General features: G+C 41.2%; 1 protein-coding gene across 1 annotated transcript; it reads right to left on the bottom strand.

Annotated features, from left to right (window-relative positions):
• Positions 1-1,529: 1,529 nt before the first annotated feature.
• On the bottom strand, positions 1,530-21,507 carry LOC145480592 (uncharacterized). The gene is made up of 18 exons (XM_081458862.1): positions 19,953-21,507; positions 18,272-18,484; positions 16,745-16,897; positions 15,980-16,282; positions 15,140-15,387; positions 14,372-14,579; positions 14,021-14,159; positions 13,143-13,228; positions 12,227-12,472; positions 11,469-12,039; positions 10,888-11,114; positions 9,351-9,625; positions 8,010-8,571; positions 7,353-7,653; positions 6,757-7,101; positions 5,452-6,118; positions 4,341-5,112; positions 1,530-3,483 (listed from the first exon to the last, which is right to left on the bottom strand). The coding sequence occupies exons 1-18, from the start codon at positions 21,337-21,339 to the stop codon at positions 3,158-3,160; spliced, it is 7,029 nt and encodes a 2,342-aa protein (XP_081314988.1). The 5' UTR covers positions 21,340-21,507; the 3' UTR covers positions 1,530-3,157.
• Between the last annotated feature and the right edge of the window lie 15 nt (positions 21,508-21,522).

Genomic DNA, 21,522 nt, shown 5'->3' with positions numbered 1-21,522 from the left:
ATGAAGGTGAATCAAGGTATATGAAGGTATATGAAGGTGAATGGAGCAGTAGAATGAAAGTGAATGGAGGTGAATGAAGGCGAATGAAGGTGCATAATCGTGTATGAAGGTGTATGAAGGTGAATGGTGGTGAATGAAGGTGAATAGAGGTGCATGAAGGTGAATGAAGGTGTTTGAAGGTGGATAGAGGTGTATGAAGGTGAGTGAAGGTATATAAAGGTGGATGAAGTTGTATGAAGGTGAATAAAGGTGTATGAAGGTGTATGAAGGTGAATGAAGGTAGATGAAGGTAATAAAAGGTCTGTGAAGGTGGATGAAGGTGTATGAAGGCCTATGAAGGTGGATGAAGGTAAATGATGATCTATCAAGGTGGATAAAGGACGCTGAAGGTGAATGAAAGTGAATAAAGGTGGATGAAGGTCTATGAAGGTCTGTGAAGGTGGATGAAGGTGTATGAAGGCCTATGAAGGTGGATGAAGGTGAATGAATTTCTATCAAGGTGGATGAAGGTCTATGAAGGTGAATGAAGGATAATGAAGGTGGATGAAGGTCTACGAAGGTGGATGAAGGTAAATGAAGGTAAATGAAGGTTAATGACGGTCAATGAAGGTCTGTGAAGGTGGATGAAGGTGAATGAAGGGGTATGAAGGTGTACGAAGGTGAATGAAGGTGAATGAAGGTGTATGAAGTTGAATGAAGGTGAATGAAGGTGATTGAAGGTGGATGACGGTGAATAAAGGTGTATCAAGGTGTACGAAGTTCTATGAAGGTGAATGAAGGTGTATGAAGGTTTATGAGGGTGGATGAAGGTGGATGACGGTGTACGGTGTACGAAGGTGTACGAAGGTGAATTAAGGTGTATGAAAGTGGATGAAGGTGAATTAAGGTGTATGTAAGGTGTATGAAGGTGAATTAAAGTGTATGAAGGTCGATGAAGGTGTACGAAGGTGAATGAAGGTCTATGAACGTGTATATCAGTGAATGAAGGTGTATGGACGAACATGAAAGGTGGTGAAAGTATACGATGTAAGCAAGTCTGTCAGCATATATAGTTTTGGTCAGCGGTTTATTAGGCTCGGAGCCATTCCTGCAATTAACGTCAAGTACTCCTATCATCAGCCGCCATCTTAGATCACATAGTAAATTCTTGGGATACTTCGTCATGTTAAAATACGTGAGATATCCCTCTCTTATTACCAGGCCTTTCCATTTCTCAGTTGCAAGTCGATTTCTCGATCATAGCGGTAGGTGTTCTGGATCGTCAATCTCTGGACGATCGTTTCCAGACACCAATCTTTTTTTCGACCATAGCAATCGTAAGTCTTTGTGTGTAATCGCTTTTTGGACCATAGCGACCATCGTTCTCAATCAGCAATCGATAATCTCAACCATAGCGATCGACAATCTCAATCACCAATCGATAATCTCAATTACAGCGATCGACATTTTCAATCACCAATCGATAAACTCAACCATAGCGATCGATTTCTTGATCACCAGTCGTGAACTCATACCACTTTTGACTAATATGGCCTCCCATAAATTTACTTTTATTAATTGATAACAAGTTTTGAACTGTTTAAATACAACGTTAATTTAATATAAATAGGTAAGCTTTTTACTATATTTCAAATTTATCCTTTTGTTGCAATACCTTGGGTATCAAAAAGCGTGCCATGACCCAACGGCGGTATAACTTTTGTCATGGTTGTATACGAACAAGGAACATAACATACTAAAATCTATATAATGATAACTAAAAACACAATGGCTGAAAAATCGAAGTAGTTCTTGCTCCGTTGTTTCGACAATTAATACATTAAACAACGGTTGGAGTAACATTGGTTTCAGTTCGTTCTAACTACGCGGAAATAAAGTTACCTTAGAGCGTCCAAGAGGCAAACAAGGGCACGCCCTTCAAGAAATGCGGCATCAATTAAATATATAAACATTGAACTGAACGTGCAATGGGTTAGGTAAACAGCGGCAAAAATTGAGCCGTGTCACAACCACTTTCAAAATGAATGAAGTTTGTCATACTACGTTCGAGGCGCTCCACAAATCGTTTTATCGACAAAATTCGTTCAACTTGGTCTAATATGTAGTACAGAGTGGCCACTCCGAGCCTTTTCATGTCACTCCTCGTGTCTATAGAACATACACCTGCTGCAATGACTAGGCATCGAGAGTAGCATCTGCCGCGGATAGCGCCAGGAACTGCAGTGGTCCCGTTGATAGCAGCCGAAACTACAATTGTTCCTTGTCAACAAACTCTGAAAGCATCTTGCCACTTTCAAAAGTGACTGGAAGAGTGCTCTAACAAAAAAACCTAAACATTAACAACTACACAATACCAGTGACCTCAGGGTTCTAACTATTTAAACTCCGCGCCCCTCAGTTAAAATTACCTGAACAAAAACTCTCCAATCATTAAATAGGTTAGCTTCTAAGTAATGATCAAGATAACGATTGTCAGGGTACCCCAAAATACCGTTCAATAACTGGACTAGTAGTCCAGTTTTGGCCCTCTGTCATGCAACGCCACGCTCTCGGGGGACGGTCCTCTCCCGAGGGCGTAGCGTTGCGTGACAGCGAGAGGGCCAGAACTGGACAACTCGACTAGTTGTCAGCGTTTGCACGAAATTACTGGGGCTGGGTAGCGCATGCAGTGCTTTCTTTTCCGTGGGCAAACAACCTGATATTATATATTCTATATTTTCGTCGCATGCAAGTTGTTTTTTTCTTCGCTCGTAAACCGCTGGCAACTGTGGTAAGTACTACAAACAAAACATGGTACAAGCATCGTCCTGCACTAATCCCGCAGTATTCGCGTAAAAAAAGTTATAAAAGTTAAATAACTTTCTGTAAAACCTAAAAAAGTATTGCGCTATTCTATACAGGTATCAAAATATTTTCTCTATATTTTAAGTCCCTTTGTTTTCTGGTAGGCTTCTAGCTTTTGAGGTCCTTCCTGGACGTTTTATCATGTCGCAGCGCGTGAGAACCTTCTCGCAGGCTCATGTTTGAGCAGCTAAATGCGTTATAAGCGATGCGCAGCTGCGAAGTGAAACGCAAGGAAACCCAACCGAGTCTACAGCCTTCCACTCAAAGCCAAACACGGACTATCGCGATGCTAGCTAATGGTGACAACTACGGTCTATCGTATCACCATGGAACTAAGATCTTTGTGACAACTGTCCTCGCTGGTGTTTTCTCCGCTATCACTGTACACACTGACGTCATCATACAGAGGATTGTAGTAGTCTTCTTCTACGTCATCGTCTAATCCCATTGCCGCTAGCACGTCATAGTAAGGGTTGTCAAAGGCCAGCAAGTAGCCCGTGTTGCGACCAATCCACGGTTGAAGCTCAAACTCGGCTTGCTCTTTATTGCTCTTCTTGTATGCGGCGAATCCACATTTCCGTTTGTACCTACGGCGTATGAGCGCGAACAAAGCTACTATGACCAGTATAAGGAAGAAGCCTACAAAAAGACAAGCATGAAACATTACGTAAGTCAATTGATCAACCAATCAATCAGTCAGTCAGCCAATCAATCATCAAGCAATAAGTGAGTTTAAAGCTCGGTGAGTAAGTCTCAGTCAGCTAGTCAGTCGGTTGGTCGGTCGGTCAACTCAGTCCGTCCGTCCAGTCAGTCAGTCAGTCCGTCAGCCAACCAGCCAGTCAGTCAGCCAGCCAGCCAGCCAGCCAGCCAGCCAGCCAGCCAGCCAGCCAGCCAGCCAGCCAGCCAGCCAGCCAGCCAGCCAGCCAGCCAGCCAGCCAGCCAGCCAGCCAGCCAGCCAGCCAGCCAGCCAGCCAGCCAGCCAGCCAGCCAGCCAGCCAGCCAGCCAGCCAGCCAGCCAGCCAGCCAGCCAGCCAGCCAGCCAGCCAGCCAGCCAGCCAGCCAGCCAGCCAGCCAGCCAGCCAGCCAGTCAGTCAGTCAGTCAGTCAGTCAGTCAGTCAGTTAGCCAGTCCGTCAGTCCGTCCGTCAGTCAGTCGGTGAGTCCGCCGGCCAGCCGGCCAGCCAATCAATCTGTTAGTTACTCAGACAAACGTGCTAAAATTGCAGTTCTAGCTTTGCCTTCAACAAATCTTCAAAAGACGATTACGTCTTAATACGAAAACGACGTCACTGGACACGGAGGAACAGTGGAACTACCAGGAACAAGTTCCATTTTGAAGAAGCTTGTGATTTTTTTCTTGTCCCTCAAACAGGGTACAAGATATGGCTCTGAACCACATAACGTCTCACCAATCACGGTATTCCACCAGGTATAGTTTAAGTGCCAAAAAAACCTCTCGTAAAATTATCCCCACCCCTCACGAACTAAACATACTCACCAACAGAGACGCCAATGATGAGAGGGAGGTGCATCTCCATTGAGGAACCAGGCTTGTACAGCTTACCAGGGTAGTACTCAACTGCGAGATACGACGAAATATCCCCGCTTGGTACTCTGGAGAGAACCTCATCTACATAGTGTCCATCCACCAAGGTAAAGTTATCGAGCAGAACACACACAACGCGAGTGGCGTTGCCCATGTCTTCCTTAACCACTGTCTGTAACTCCAGCAAGCGGACCATGAACACGTGCTTGGTTCCTGTGGGTGACATTTCCTGATCTCCGTCATCTCTGACGGGAGTGGAGAAATCATCCGAGGGATTATCAGCGTTGGCGGTTGTTCCGTTGTCTCCGTCCAGCATGCTGAGACGCGCTTGAGTTGCGCTACCTTCATAGTCAGATTGAGAAGAAGGCTCGTCATCGTAATATTGTTCCATCAGTTGTTCCAATCCACGCTTGATGTCTCTCTTCCGCACCAAAAGACTGAGATCGTCTATACTGTCCTCAACGATTAAACTGAACTGTCCTCGGGCCAGGTCCAAACACATGCCGTTTATATGATGGCAAAGGTCGCCCGCTGAACACTCGCAGGCTAACTTGCAGTGCAGACCGTAACGATCCAAAGCGCAGTCATCTAGGCAAAGGTAGCCTTGGTAACCAGGAGAACACGAACAGTTGCCATGTGCCTTTTCGCATGGGCCGATCACGTGACTTGAACATACGGGGCACGGCGTACTGCAGCCATTGCCATAAGAGCCATCTTGACAAGGCTGTTAAAATAGATTGAAAGACATTTACAGTCAAGTCTTTTATCAGCATATCTTTAAATTGAAAAACAGACCAAAAGAAGAGAAAGTGATGGTTAAGATTCGGAATGATCGAGAAGGATTATGAACGACAAACTTCAAAACTTTAAGCTGCTTTACTGCAAAGTGTGAAGAAACCTAGGCTTAAGATACTGTCACACACCGTAAATGTTCGAAATTATGATTATTGTTGTTGTTGCTGTTGTTGAGAAATAGTGGACCAACAAGGCTACCTATCACTACTACCCACTTCCTCTAGGGTTCAATCAGACCAAACATTGCACCAAAAAGAACGATACTCACCTCGTCACATCTTATACCTTTGAACCCGGGCACACACAGACACAAGCCTGTTTTGGGGTCGCATTTAGCGCTGTTCTGCAGGTTACAGTCACATGAACTGTTACAGTTCACCCCAAACCTTCCACTGGCGCACTCACGATCACAACGGTCGCCATAGAAACCAGATACACAATGGCACTCGCCAGTAAAGCGACTGCAGCTCGCACCATTCCGGCAAGCGCACGTGAACGCGCAGTTCACACCAAACGAACCCTCGTGACACGCTTTTCCGCAGCTTCGACCCTCGAATCCTGCCGCGCACGTGCAGGCACCTGACACGTGATCACAAACAGCACCATTTTGGCACGTGCATGGGTCAACGCAGTCACGACCGTACCATCCCTCGGGGCAAACACTCTCGCAAAAGACGCCCGTGTATCCCTTCAAGCACGTGCAGGTTCCATCGGCTACTTCGCACGACTGGGTATTTGACTTGACACACTGGCACACGTTACTGCAGTTCATACCGTAGCGATCTGAAGGGCAACTTAGCTCGCACGATTTACCATAGTAACCAGGTTTGCAGGTGCAACTTCCATCTGTAAAACTGCAAGCGTAGCTGTTCTTACACGTACAACTTTGCCTGCAGATCTTACCAAAGTAACCTTCAGGACACTGCTCTTCGCACCTAACACAAACCAAAAGGACGGATATTACTTATGAGAATCATACTACAGTGGAACCCGACGACCACTTCGGTAATACAGAACAACTCAAAAAGATAATGCAAGCGCAAACTTCGGCAATAGACCATTTTGCAGTTGTCTGCTGAGTGACCTGGCCTTTGGATGGCAGCGAGGCTGGAGTTGACCTTGTTTTGATACAGACCTCACTGCTTTTGTCATGTAAATGCACCTAGTTAGCATCAGAACAACTTGTTTTACACAATAAAAGCTGTGAGGTCTGTATCAAAACAAGGTCAACTCCAGCCTCGCTGCCATCCAAAGACCAGGTCACTGAGTAGACAACTGCAAAATGGTCTATTTCTTGCAGCTACTTGCAGGCCACATGCAGTTTTCTGCTGAACCGCCACTATTTTTTTTAGAAAAAACAAAGTTAACCACCGTGGTTTGGTGTCCCCAACTCCTCTTTTCGAAAGAAAACTGAGCATCAGTGTTAATAGTACTTCAGAAGCGAAACCGTCAACAAGACATTGCCACCTGATTGTATTTAGACAAAATCAAAGTATCTGTGAGAGCATGATACAGAACTAACTTAGCCAATACAGTACACAAACCTAGAAGGAAAGAAAAATCTAAATCTTACGTGTAACCTTGATATCCAGGTATACAATTGCATAGTCCTGACACAGGATCGCAAGATGTCGCAACGTCTGTACCATTTTTACTGCACTGACACCTAGAAGCACACTGCATTCCGTAGTAACCAGAAGGGCAGCTTTCCGTGCAGTTCGCGCCATACCAACCTGGCCCACAAGTGCACGTGCCATTCTCGTGATCGCACGATGCATTGTTCATGCAGGGACACCTGTACACGCAGTTATCTCCGTACCAGCCCTTTGTACAGGCTTCAGCACAGTTTGGACCTTGGAATCCACGTGGACACGAGCAAGTTCCAGACACTGGATCACATGACCCAGGACAAATACATCTAGTAGAGAAATCAAAATTGTGAGTTTTAAGCTAGTAATAGAGAATACTTTTCTAGCCTTCAAAAGCTAGCAAACCTTATAATTTTACCTTTTTCACTGATTTTTCCTAATTGTTTTCATTTTTTATATCTTAAATGAGCACCCTTCTGTAAAACCACTTCGTGATGTTGGTTTCCTCATTTCAGATTACTTCCATTATTATTGGCTGTGAACGCGAACACTTGGCAGCCATGTTTAAGACTTACTCTACCTTTCTGAGCAGTTTGCTCCAAAACGTCCAGGAATAGATGAGATTGCAAGGCAAGACTGCTCACACATTAAACCTGTCCAGCCAGGAGAACACTTGCACTGTCCCGTTTCACGATCACAAACGCCCCCGTTGCGGCACAAGCATTTCTGGCTGCATTCAGCGCCACTAGGGCAGGGTCTCTCACAGGAGTACCCATGGTAACCAGTGGGACATACACAGGAACCGTCTTCAGGCATACAAGTGCCACGAACACAAGAGCAGGTCTGGGTGCAGTTCTGTCCAAACGTTCCACGAGGACACACTGGCGAAAATTCCAATAAAATATTGTCAACCATCGTTAGTGAGTTCTTGACGGTGTCTCAGTACTGGTTTATAAATAAAACCCAAACTGTGGGGTTTAATAATTGAGATGTGCCTTACAATTTAATGGTGCATTGAGCTCTAATTCCTAACCTGTGGCATCAACCACAATACCTTGAATCTTACATGCAGTGTTTCTCGCAAATTTCTCTTTGTATTAAAAGCACCTTAAGGAAGATTGACCATGCGGTTCGCCATTAACGGGTGCATCAAAACAAACTATTAACGCGTCACTTCTGATTCAAAATAATTTCGTAGTGTGCAAGGGAAAGACGTAATCACAACAACAGTCAATACCTTTATCACATCGCGTTCCAGTCCTTCCCGGCTTACAAAGACACTGCCCTGTGATGTGATGACAAAGTGTACCATCTACGCAATCACATTTCCTCTGACACTTTTCACTAAAGTAACCAGCTTTACAAGACTCCAGACAAGAACTTCCTTGGTACCCTGGGGAGCAAATGCACTTCCCAGTGGCTTGATCGCAAGATCCGTTGCCGTGGTAACACACTGGACAGGACTTACCACAGCTGGGACAGACTTGGTCGCAAAGCAGTCCCTGCCAACCTCGATCACAAGTACAGTTTCCAAATATTGGATGGCACGATCCGTTAACACAAGAACAAGACTGTGAACAGTTCACACCCCATGTGCCAGCAGGGCAAGGGACATCGCACTGTGGTCCAGTAAAACCTGGTTTACATTGACAGGTGCCATTAAGCGAGTGACAGCCGAGAGACGAAGAGGAGGCACAGTTGCATTTGTGAACACAGTTTTTACCAAAGCGGTCTGGTGGACAAGCATGTTCACAGTTGAGACCCATGAACCCAGGTGCACATAGGCAATTTCCAGTAGTCTGTTGAGGAAAATTAGCTGTGCTATGATGATACCAATTAAAGGCAATAACAAAGGATTCAAAATAGAAGTTCCAGGCACGACATATCAATTGTCTTAGTGAATGTATCCTTTTACGCAGACATCCTCGTGGCTCGTCACGCAATCTTACCTCCCCAATTTGCGTGACAAGATCAAAAAGCGTCTGCGTAGGAGGCTATAGACCCGGGGGGGAGGGAACTCCCATATAAAAAGGACCGTGGTATTCGTCGGAAATAAAAAAAAAAAAACCTAAGATGTATCAAGATCCTGTTTTGTGGGCGTGACTTGAATTTTTTTTTTACCTGTATAAGGTACCTTTTCTCAAACAACACATTAAATGACACCGACGTTTTTTGGGCTCAATACCCTTTAAGGTACCATGAAAGCTCAGGCTGTGGACCTTTTGAGGCTGAACACCCCAAGAGGTACCAAAAGCCTTTTTGTAATCTCTTCAAGGTAAAATGAGCACCCCCGTCCTTTTTATATGAGATTCCCCCCCCCCCCCACCCCCCACCACCCAGGCTATACACCTGGAGCTATAGAGAATGCTACGCACTTTGTTTTGTTACTTCTGAAAATTTGTTCCATTACAAATTAAACTGATTTTCAATAATACTGAAGTGTATCACATTACATGTAGTTCTCATTTGAAGCCATAGCCTGCATAGAGAGCATTCTGTGCGAAGTGCTTACAGAACGCTTGCTACACTGTATGCAGACTAAAGCACACACTGTAAATCACAGGAAACTCGCAAATACCTGATTGCACACTCCACTGTGCTGACACAGACAAGCATTCTTACAGTTTGGTCCCCAAGAGTCATCACTACAGGGTGTGCCACAGTCAGAGCCAGTCCAACCAGGGTCACACTGACAGCCGTCATCAGCTCGGCAGGTGCACCTTCCATTAACAGGGTTACAACGTGCACCATGAACACAGGAACATGGGATGGAGCAGTTCCTTCCCCAGTAACCCTGGATACAAGGCTTGTCACAGAACTCACCTGAATAACCACTAACACAAGTGCAAGATCCTAAGATAAAGAAAAAAAGAATTATTATATTATACATTGAATACACTATCTTTTTTCTGATTGGCCGAAAGTGTACAGTGAATTTTCAAAATCAGCGCCATCTAGCTGTAGACACTTAAGGTCACGGGTAATCATGTCATGTATGACTGCAGAGCATGATTTCTAAGGGTAATCACGTCAAGTTTGCGTGCTTTGTGTTGCTTGCCGACAGTGAAGAAGCAGAAGCTTGACTTCCATTTTTTTTCTTTGTTCAACATATAATAAAACAATTATTATTAGATTTGGTTTTTGTGATATCCAGAATAATCAAGGTCTCCGTAAGGTCAAGGTCGAGGTAGGGGTTATCATCCTCAGCCTTCCACTTTGGCTGATAACCCCTATTTCAACCTTAATTATTGTGGATATCACAAAACCCCCATCCAATAATTGTTTATAATTAGCTACAACAGAATCTCACTATCTCGTAATCGGTTATCCTGAACTCAAATATTTTCCCCTTGAATAAACTTTTTCAGCCACTTAGTATAATAAACTACCAACATCTTGAACCAACTGTACATCATATCGTTGTAAAGATTTCTATCCCATCACCTGCAAATGGGAGTTGTGGTAGCCCAGCACTGAACTCAGAATCAAGAGCCCTGGGTTCAAGCCCTGGGTGAGGTTATTCGGTTGTGTTCTTGGGCAAGACAATTGTTGTAAACACTACTCAAGTGTTCACCATTAACACTGATGAACATTTTAACCCCTCTCCTAAATTTAGCCATTTCCACTTAAACCTAATGATCATGTTATATATGAAACAGCTGATAAGTTAAAATTAACAAACACAAGGAATTACAAGCACTATAACAACAAGCAAAGAAACTACTGGTCTGCACCAGCAGGCAAGCTTAACACAATCATATTAAATATTAACTTCGCTGGCATAGCAGGCAGTCATTTTCAAAACACACGAAGGGAAAGGAACGTCTCCCCCCTTTTTTTGCTCACCTCTCCCCACTTCTCCCCATTTTTTTGCTCATCCCAGGTGCACTCAATTGTTCGCTCACTTGCTCAATCTCCTCCCCCCCATTGGAAAATAGAAAGGAACGTCCACTACACAGGCTAATATAAACTTTGAAGTTGATCAGAGTACATGTACATGTAAATTCAGCATCATTCCTTGTTATATTGGAAGTTAAGACTAGTATAAATGGAAATGATTTGTCTCAATCAACTTGAGTTCTGAGTTCAAAATAAGGGAAGCAACACACTCTTACCTGTTACTGGATCACAAGCTCCCCCATTCTGACAAGTGCAGTTTTTAATACAGTTGATTCCATAGTATCCCCCTGGGCAGGGCTGATGACAGAGCACCCCAGTCCACCCTGCCTGGGTACAATTGCAGGTCCCATCTTCTTTAGAACAAGTTGCCTTGTTTTGACATTGGCACTGACCACTACAGTTGAAGCCATACCTTCCTACTGGACAAGGTAGCTGGCATTTCCTGTGCAACATAGAATGGCATTAAACAATAAATTTCTTATCAGGGCCTCATTACATGAAAATTATTAAGTAGAGAAGTAATTAATCTCAATGACAATAAAATAAATCCTCAACTTCACACAAGGAATTTTGCTAAGATGTAGCACCAAATTTCAGTTAAAGCCATCAGCTTAAATTTCAAGCCACTCATTGATCACTTTAATTCGGAAATTAAAGGCTTTACATATCTCACACTGACACAAACATACAACAAGGTAATCTGGAGGTAGTTACAGTGTAAAAAATAAACTATTTTATTCCCCAATATCAGTCATAATGTCTTTCCAGTAGTACACAATGTTACCATTTAACTTACTCGCCAAAATATCCAGAGGAACAAATGCATCTCCCCGCAAATCTGTCACAATACTTGGCTGACTTTGAACATGAGCAGTTGAGTGTGCAGTTCACTCCCCACAAGTTCCAGGAGCAGGGTTTATTACACATTGCTCCTGTCCAACCCAAAGTACAGTTACACAACCCTGTTCCTCTATCACATGATGCTCCATTCTTACACTGGCACTTCTGGGCACAATTGTAGCCAAAATATCCAGGGCTGCAACCTAGTTCACAGTACGTCCCATAATATCCACGTCTGCAGTTGCAGTGACCAGTGGCTATATCACAAGTGCCATGATGAGTGCACTGGCACTGTTTACTGCAGTTGTAACCATAGTAGCCAGATTTACATGGGTGTTGACAGGTGTGACCATGGTAACCAGGTGAACAGGCGCAAGAATAGGTGCCATTGACCTCAGAGCAGCTGCCGCCATTAAGGCAAGGGTTGGATGAGCAGCCATAGTGCTGACAGCTGGGACCATGGTAACCAGGATAACAGTGACAGAACTCTTCAGTTATGTTACTGGACTGGATGCTGCTGTCACCATCTATGGCCAGGGAGAAAAATAAGAGTTACAAGATCCTAGGAGTCAGATCCTAAGATCAGAGTAAATTCAGTTTATAAACTAGTTATGCAATGCTTTTGAGTGGTAAACCATGGAATATCACACAAGTCCACTGCATGTACATGCATGAGATCTCAATTCTTGTTGTAGTCCAGATATTACACTGTACCCTGTTTTTTAATTCCTGAAGTTCCTGGTGATGCACACTCAGCATTCTGCCCACAGTTCCTGTCACCAGTACATGGCTTGCTAGTCATCATAGCAGGACCAGAGGAAGCACACATCTTGTTACTCAAGTAATATCCATACAACTCGGCACGTAAACAAATCCAGTTTTCATAGCCATATGGGAAGATTCTTACCCCACGCACCAAAGCAGCAAACATCAAGGTGTGAGTAATTACACTTGATGCATCTGGCATAAAAAATTGAATCAAATAATTAGAAGGTCTGAGTTCAAGCCTAGTCAGGGTTCTCGTAATGACACTGACAATGAGTCATATCACAGAAAATATCCACAGCATTTGCCCATAGAGAGGGTTTTTTTTTCCAATTTGAACTGCCAACCCCTCTGGAGTCTCTAGTTAAACTTCATTCTCTCCTTCAAAACTTTGGCTATTGCCAATGTCACCCCACAGAATTTCCATAGGGCACCAAATAAAAAATTATTAGGCTAAAGAGTGATGAAAGAGGATGTGATACAGATACTGTAACTACTTTAACACAGTGACTGCAAAAAAGAAATCCCACATTTACCAAGGCTAAGTACAGTTGTATACTTTACATTACAAGTCACTCCTAATTTCCGGTACTTACTGTTTAATTTGTTGTTTGTTTTTTTTGTGTGTGTTTGTGTGTGTGTGTGTGTGTGTGTGTGTGTGTGTGTGTGTGTGTGTGTGTGTGTGTGTGTGTGTGTTTTGTTTTGCGTTGTTTTTTTCACCTATAACCCAATGGGCAGCTTGATCATGGGCTATCAGTTTATTAGCTTTAGAAGTGTGGCAGCAGGATATTTGACCCATAACTGTATGTACATGTACAGACTACTTGGATGTAATGTGTATTGTCATTACACTAGGATTTTGCACCTTTGTTAGCAATAAATGTCCGCCGACCATTGGTATCCCTATACCATGTGTACCTGACGCCATCTAAAGAAACTTTCAGTCTGAAACTACAAGCGAAAATTGCACCATATTATTAAATAACATGCAAGCATGCCTACCTACACTTCATTACTTTGTGAAATGAAACTGTTCCCTGCTGCTGATTATTATTATTAGCATAAGCCAAAGTCTGCCGAGACAATCCACCAGTTATTCAAAATTATTATACTTTTTCTCTCTTCTCTCTCTTTTTCTCTGGATAAGGTTTCAGCTTAATGCTGGAACGATGTTTTGTGTTGTTGCACAATAAGATGCTGTACTCTCACAACCTTTCACTCCATCCATAAGCAGAAATGGTGCCTGCTGAATTGTCCGGTAAAGCAGAAAAAAATGACCATGACAGGGAAGAAAGAAGGGCGGTTAGCTGCAAATGGCCAGAGTTCAACCCAAGAGGGGCAACAAATTTCCTTGTGTGCTGAATACAATAAAAAACAGAATTAAGTTCTGCCTTCAATATGCTTAACTTGACGACTTTGGCAGACCTTAACTTTCAACAGACAGTATTATGTGTAATAATAACAATTTATTAACTGACTTTTCTTCTTTTGTAAATTTATTGTACTTTGGTGTTGTTTTTTATACAACTGTAAATACAGGGGAGTTAATTTTCTGTTAGTACCTACATTGTGTACCTGCATAAATTAAGTAAAATGTCACTCAGAAATCACAACTTACTTAATTTTACAATTTTTTACATTATTGTAAAAAGATTTAGGTGTCCCCAATTAACAAAAAGATCCACCCATGGGGGGTTGGCTATGATTTCTGACCCAATAAATAAATAACATCATTATCATTACTTTTTCACCCAGTAATCATTTCGCTTCTGCAGAATGTCCTTGCCTCCCTGTATTGATATCCTAGAGAGAAGTGCTAACTGAGGCAGTTTAATCTGGAAGAAGACATATCCAGTGTTGTGGTCGGAGGAACACCAAGCATCTAAGGAAAAGATCCAAATACATTTTGTTACCAACAACCTGCATGGCCAGAGATCAGGACTGTAATGTGTTTTTGTCAAGTCAATGTTGTGAAAAAGATTCTTGATGCTGATGTTATTGCCTGTATGGAAGGTCTAAATGGATATGCCACTGTGAATGCATCATGCATACAGTAGATTGCCTTGAATGTACAATTAAACAAAAAAATCAAACCTTGAGAATGTAGTCTCCCAAATCTTGGCTCAGGATTTGACTGTTCAGGAAATGCATACAGAAACCCATCTGGGATATGATGACTCTGCATTCCTAAATCAGTCCACATCGATAGCTTAACTGGAACAAGAGCAAGTTTGGACAGAAGAAAACCATCTTCTTGTTGCCGCAAAGATATTCTGTGGATGCCAGGCTTCAGTGTGAAAGGCTGAAAAGAGGTCAAATAATTGGAGAAACTTTCAAGTATCTGGTACCTGAATTGATCAAATTTACATCAAAGAATTTACACAAAAAAATAAATAAATAAACGAAGTTGACTAGACAATGAAAAAAATAACTATTGTAATAATAACATTAAACATTCAAGCCTTTACAGATGAGTTCAAGGCTTTAATTTATAGTTGCTTAGGTTGTGTATACGACTGTGATGTTCAACCATGTCTTCATATCTTTCTCCGCAGTTCAAATATATGATCTTTCATATATTTGCTTGTATCTTAACCATCTATGGGTACAGTGCACTACGAACTCACAACGTGACAGCTCCCAGTTCGTTTGATATATAGCTCAGTTAGTAGAGCAAAGCACTGGTATCAGAGGTTTGAATCCCATTCAGGCCTGAATTATTTTTAAGGCTTTAATTTCAGAGCTGCTTAAGTTGTCTACATAACTGTAATAATCAATCATATCTTCATATTAGGGAGGATTTAGAAACCAAAAATTTCTTCCCACAAATGAAAGAGCTCACATAGATGAATGAAAATATACCTGATAGAAGAACTGTGTCCACAAGGCATGGGAACCTTTGTGTGGTGGTCGCCATACAGTCCAATCTCCTTCACCAACTTTGAATGAGATATCATTGGTTTGATTTGTTGTAGCGAAAAAATGCATCCAAATCGCATAACTGGCTGTGAACACCACTTCAAATTCGTACACAGCTATCAGTTGCTGGGGTAAACCAGCTGCTTTGACGTAGGTGTCTAAGCCAATTGTCTTAACACTGTATGCTGGACCTTGAAAAAATCCAAACAGACTTAAATTTTACATGTATTTCATACACAAGTATTTATACCTCAGAGAAACATATAAACATGTCCATAACTATGCAATAAAATCAAAAGCCCTTAAAAGAAGCTTCTCTTTTGTTCACAGAAAATTTTCTAACATCCTCAAATTTTTTGTCATTAATCAGCTAGCTAGTACATATAGGATTGTATAATAGGGAAGGAGTCAACCCAATGTTTATTAACAAAAGTAGCTGCATGAACAGTATTAAAGAAAAAGTTAATGCTAAATGGAAAATTCTACAAGCATGCCATATGATATCAGATACATGTGCCTGTCTGATAGCCTGGGACTAGTGGATTATGCATTTTAGCTAGTGGACATTCAGACAAGTGAAGTTTCTTGGCAAAAGTTTGAGGAAATTCAAATTACAGAAGTACTATAAAAGAAGAAATTATTTGGGACTAGTGAGAATGACTTTCGCATTAGTACATCATAGGTACAGCTTGCCCAAAGGACTGAAAATTGGTTTTCTTTGCAGCCTGGAAGCCTAAAAGTTTGTTTCTTTGCACCATGGACAATGTTACACTGATTTCTTACCAGCAACTGATGCCATAACAGCTTCCATTTCACAACCAGCCAATACTGCTGTCCTCTTTGTGCACACTTCAACAGGGACATCTTTTTTTTCGCTCTGGCAAACTAACTCAATTCCATCAATTGCAAGATTAGCAGCTGGGCACTTCTGATACTTGCAAACAGTACACTTTGAGCTCCCTGCATGACAGTTTCCCTCAGGCAATATATGCACAAACCGAATTTGGTAGATCTTGTCAAACTTTTCAAGGTTTACAAAAGCGGCTCTCCAGAAAATGTCCCCGTGATCACCAGTCATGTTCCAGCCTGCAGAGTTGCAGATGACAGACAGTTTTCAAAAAGAAACAAAGAACAAACCTGTTTCTGTGAATTGTGGAGCAGTTTTATTTTTTATTTGTAATGCTACTTTTTATATTTTAAACTTTTAAAAATATGTATATTTTACATTTTTATATTTTAAAATGTAAAGCGCTAATGAATATTTTATATAATTAGCGCTATATAAATTTGATTATTATTATTATTATTATTATTATTACTATTATTACTATTATTATTAAATAAAAAATTGAGTTTCAAATGGGAGTCAAATCTATGACCTTCTCCTGATGCTGATTGTGTGAAAGGTTATTTAATTAATAAATAGTTCAATGAGTCCCTTGCTTGTTACAAACTCAATTTACTGAACAGTTCCATGCAACATCTTGCATCATTTTGTGTTTATTGATGTTACAGTACATCTGGTTGCCACTGTACTTTCAGACCCACCTGAATCATTCCATTTGCCACGACTTCCCAGTTCTTCTGGATTTTGAATGTTGACATGCACATAAAGTGTACCTATATCACCTCCATACATGTTCCAAAAGAAACGGAACTCACACTTGCTCGCTCCTTGAATATTAGAACTTGTTAGAGTGGCTGTTAACAAGTGAAAAAAACGAAAAAGAACTCTTACTAACTTTAATACGTATAAGTACACATACACAGCCTTAATTTATATATTAAGATGATTACAGTCAAACCTCGATAATCCATACCTCGATTATCCGGATTTCTCGATTATCCAGACTTTTTCACTAGTCCCAGTTCTGTCATGAATATTTATCAGTCACGATCAAGATCCTTAGTCATATTCTTTTTAAAACTACAGCATTGAAAAGTGCAGTGGAAAGCGCGTTTGTTTTGCTTTCAAAGAGCAAGAGCAGCGCTCGCACACGTCATAACTTAAGAAGAACATTTGAATGAGTTCTACTTGGCTCAGAGTTGCTTTATCGCAAAGAGAAATTTCACGATCATCATGTCCTTGAAGTGTAAGCGATTTGTTCTTTCAATCAAAGATAAACAGTCTATAATTTTTTTCAATCAGAGAAATGAGAAAAAAGAACCAATTTGTCAGGAAAAGATCATGAAGTTTGCCGACAACTTAGAGACCAGCAAAAGATTGAAGCGAAAATTGCTGAAAGTTGCCCATGATGAACAGCTCGCTAACGGACAGTGAAGATGTAGACCATATTGTTGTCCAAACGATTTGTAAAAGTGTTGTTTCACGATTAAAGTCAATCAGTTTTGTTCTTCATTAATATTCATATTTTTGATTATCTGGAACCTCGATTATCCGGCTATTTCGTCTAGTCCCGACAAGTCCGGATAACAGTCCAGGTTCGACTGTACTTAATAAGCAAGACAAATATGGCATCATACATACCTTACAGAAAAAGGAAAAGAAGGAAGCTGAATTGGCAACAGCAATTACACCCCTTAATATATAATATTGTAGCTATTGATCGTGGGATAGAGACTGTAGCTGGTGGATCCATATTGGCAGTCGTCTGATGGTCTATGACAACCATTAAGTTGCACAGACAAGTACATGTATTTTTGTCAAGTATCTAAGAAATCTTGTCCTTTGGACATTAGTTCAAAGGAGAAGATGATGAAGGTGATGTGGATAGTGACATTGAACAAATAAGTAGTCTGATCAAGAAGTATTCATAAATAAAATAATGGTGAATGTCACTCTGAGTTGGTCATTTCAGTTAAATAATTGTATTTAGTGATGATTTTGTTATCAAACTGGCCAAAAACATACTTTTACGATACGATCTTGCATAAGTTAGTGTTAATTCAACTCATGTTTGCACAATGATAAACAAAACAAAGTTTAAATTCACCAAAATTTCTTTCTCAAATTTTTAAGAATAAGTTACATTTATTAAGTATATTATGCATACAGCTCCATAAAAGTATATTTTATAGGTTTTTTAATTTATTTTATCTATTTCTTAAATGTACCTCTCTGATTTGGCGCTGCCTGAGAAGTGTCGGAATATATATAACGGGAGCCTTTAGGATGACCCCACAGTGGTCCTGTGTTCGGCTCAGGAGTCGATGTGTTAGTTATAACCCATCTTATAGAGCTGCCTCCTTGCTGAGCAGAAGTCCAGTCACACATTCCATTCTCAAAATCACATGACAGGATGCGTTTTTGTGACGCTACCTGGCAACCTGCATGATAAGACAAAGAAAAATGAAATTAACTTACTAGTAACTAGTAAATAGGTTCAAATTACATAATCAGTTCACGCATAATCAGTTCATGCACATTCAAAGGAATGCCAGGTTTTTTTCCTTCACCATTCTCTTATCTCACTTTTTGTACTATTCTACTTTTTACCCATCACTTGGAGAGATTTTCAGACCTTTAAGATTCATAAAATCAAGGTCTGTAGTTCACTTGGTACAAAAAACAAACAAACCTTTCATTACCCAAGGCTTTTGTCTAATGGGTACCCAGTCACCAGTCAAGTGCCTAAGTTACAAGTGCAGGTGATTAAATTTTTGTTCAAGGAGCCCAAGTGGGCGTCTAAACATGTCCGATGACTTCAATCCCTTGTAACCAGGAGTTACAAGAAATTCCCATTAACAAGCCTGCCAACCATCACCAGTCATTGTGTATTTGTTCGGTAAATTTGATGTTTTCACTGGGTAACTCTCATTTTGACCAGCTGGGATGTTTCTCATGAAATCGGTCATAAAATCAGTCACACAGTAAATTTTAAAACTGAAATCAACAGTTACTCTCCTCTTGTTGTGCTTTTATCGCAAGAAATGTGGGCTAACACACAGCAACAAAGTCTCACTCCACTCACAAAACAGCCAAAAACAACCATATTTGAAAACTGCGAATTCAGTATCGCATAAATGCAAATCATGTATACCAATGGATTTTGTCTCTGTTGATACCTTTCTGAGGAAAAGGCAATATTATTGCAGTTACAAATAACTATTTTAACAACAAACATTTTTAGAAATGGAGTAATGATGCTAATGACATAATATTTCCAACTTCTCATTATGAAGAAAACATGAATTTCAAAATAACAGAAAATATGAAATTACATAATCATTCAGTCTTGGTTGTAAAAAAAAGGATATATCTGGGTCACGCCAAATTCAAACCCCCTAAAATGCCACTTTCATTATAATTTCTTTTCACATGCTGCTTGCATCTCATGATTTGTATGGCATACATGTATTTTGTTTTGTTCAAATAGAATGGCAAAACTCAAAAGCAAAAGCAATAATGTTATTGCAAAAAACAGCTGCAGCACTTTCATGTGTACATCAATTATTGAATTTTATTTATTTCATTGAAATTACAACATAAATAATATTCTTCCTCAGTCATGACCTCATCACTTTGCTGAATGCTTGATTCCAAAAATTTGATTGATGTTAGTGTCTCAAGGAAAATCTCAACAGAGAAAAGGAGGATACCCGCTAGGCCACCTCTTCTAAATTTCCCGTGCCCCTCCATCCAACCCCTTTTCCCCATATGTACGCCAAACTCCCAACCCCCAGGATTGACCACGGAAACTTTTATCCTGGGCTCCTAACTTGGTCTTCTTAAAAATTCCCTTAAGCAACAGCTTAGATTATTACTGTTTTCATAAATCCAATCACATATATTCACCTGTTAATGATCTTTTCTTTGTTCCATTGTTGCAAATACTGGAGCATTCAGACCACTTTGACACCATTGTTTTGTAAGAGTCATACAGCGTTGAAACACACTGGTCACCCTCAAATAGAACTTCAGCAGAATTATTGCATTTACTAGAGTAAACGACAACTCTGACTTCAACATAATCACTTCCTGCTTGCAAATTTGAACTATATCCCCAGCCACTTTTTACAAGAATGGGATATCCTTTCTTTGATCCATCATGCTTGCTGGGAGCCCAGATACGGACCTTGTTCTCATTATAGGCAAACACAACACCTCCATACTCATTAGTGCCATCATCGTCAGACTGAGTGGCACCCTGTGCCTCAAAGACGTAGTCGATATTCTTTCCATTTACTGCTCTCACTTGAGCGATGACAAGGGCAGGTAACAAGTTAATACCATGAGTTATTTCTTTGAAGGAATTATCACCTCTCTGCCCGTTAAAGTGAAACCATTCAGTCTGAAAAGCTGGTGTCGGTAGTTGGTTGACCCAAAGCAGTGTCTCCACCCTGCATTTAGTCACTTTCTGACTGTGACCTCCCCCAGTGTATTCCCTGCCTATAAAAATACATCCAGTGTTGTTGTTGTTAGCTCCCTCAGGACCCCACAAACGAACGTATCTCTCGTTGTACGCAAATATTACCCCGCCAAAGTTACTGTTAGGGTCAGGATTTTGAGAAGAAGCCACTGCAGGAAACCAAAATCCCTTGTTTGGATTGCTTACATCATCGTCAGATTCCGCTGGGGAAAGTCTGACCACAACTCTCTCAGGCAACTGTCTTAACTCATGATCAACTTGATGATAGACTTGGTTTAATTGGACTGCACGTGTGTCCACAACGTGTTCAATTTGAAAAGTTGGCGCCGGCCCGTCTTTCCACACTTGCACCACGACTTCAGCTTCGTTTGAAACCTGGGTGTTCACTTCACCTCCCCAGCCATCTTTCACGAACACTACATGACCATTTGGATCTGTCGGAGCCCATATTCGAACGAATTCCGCGTTGTAAGCATAAATTAATCCCCCGAAAGAGCTCTTCGACGGCGAAGACTGGCTGGAACCTATTCCATTGAAGCAAAAGGCACTATTGTTCCCATTGCGAGGCTTCGCATAAACACGAACGTAAAATGGGTCCACATTCAACCCATGACGAATCTCCTTAAATGAACCGACTCCTTGATTTGACTTTAGAGTAAAATTAGTTCTGAAGTCTGGTTTTGGAAAAGTGGCCAGCCTTGCTCCATGCAGTAAATTCTCCGGCAGAACTTCTGGAACGAGGACGACTGTCAACAACGTCAAAACAACCTGCCAGAACCGCAAAATCTGATTTTCGCGCGCGAAAGAAGGCATTAAGGCCAAGTACACTGCTCTGAGTTCCTGATAAATCTTTTCTGATGGTTCATGATAACCTCTTCAATTCACTGGCATGACTCCAATTGAAAGAAAAAAGCAATACACGTTGTAAACACGAGGTCAATATAATTCTCCATGCTTGAGGATGTTTTGAAAATGCTGTCAGCTTGGTAACCACGC

The sequence above is a fragment of the Orbicella franksi genome, chromosome 3 (genome assembly GCF_964199315.1).
Source record: "Orbicella franksi chromosome 3, jaOrbFran1.1, whole genome shotgun sequence".
In the NCBI taxonomy this organism is placed as follows: Eukaryota; Metazoa; Cnidaria; class Anthozoa; order Scleractinia; family Merulinidae; genus Orbicella; species Orbicella franksi.
This window is presented reverse-complemented; position numbering and strand designations above follow the sequence as displayed.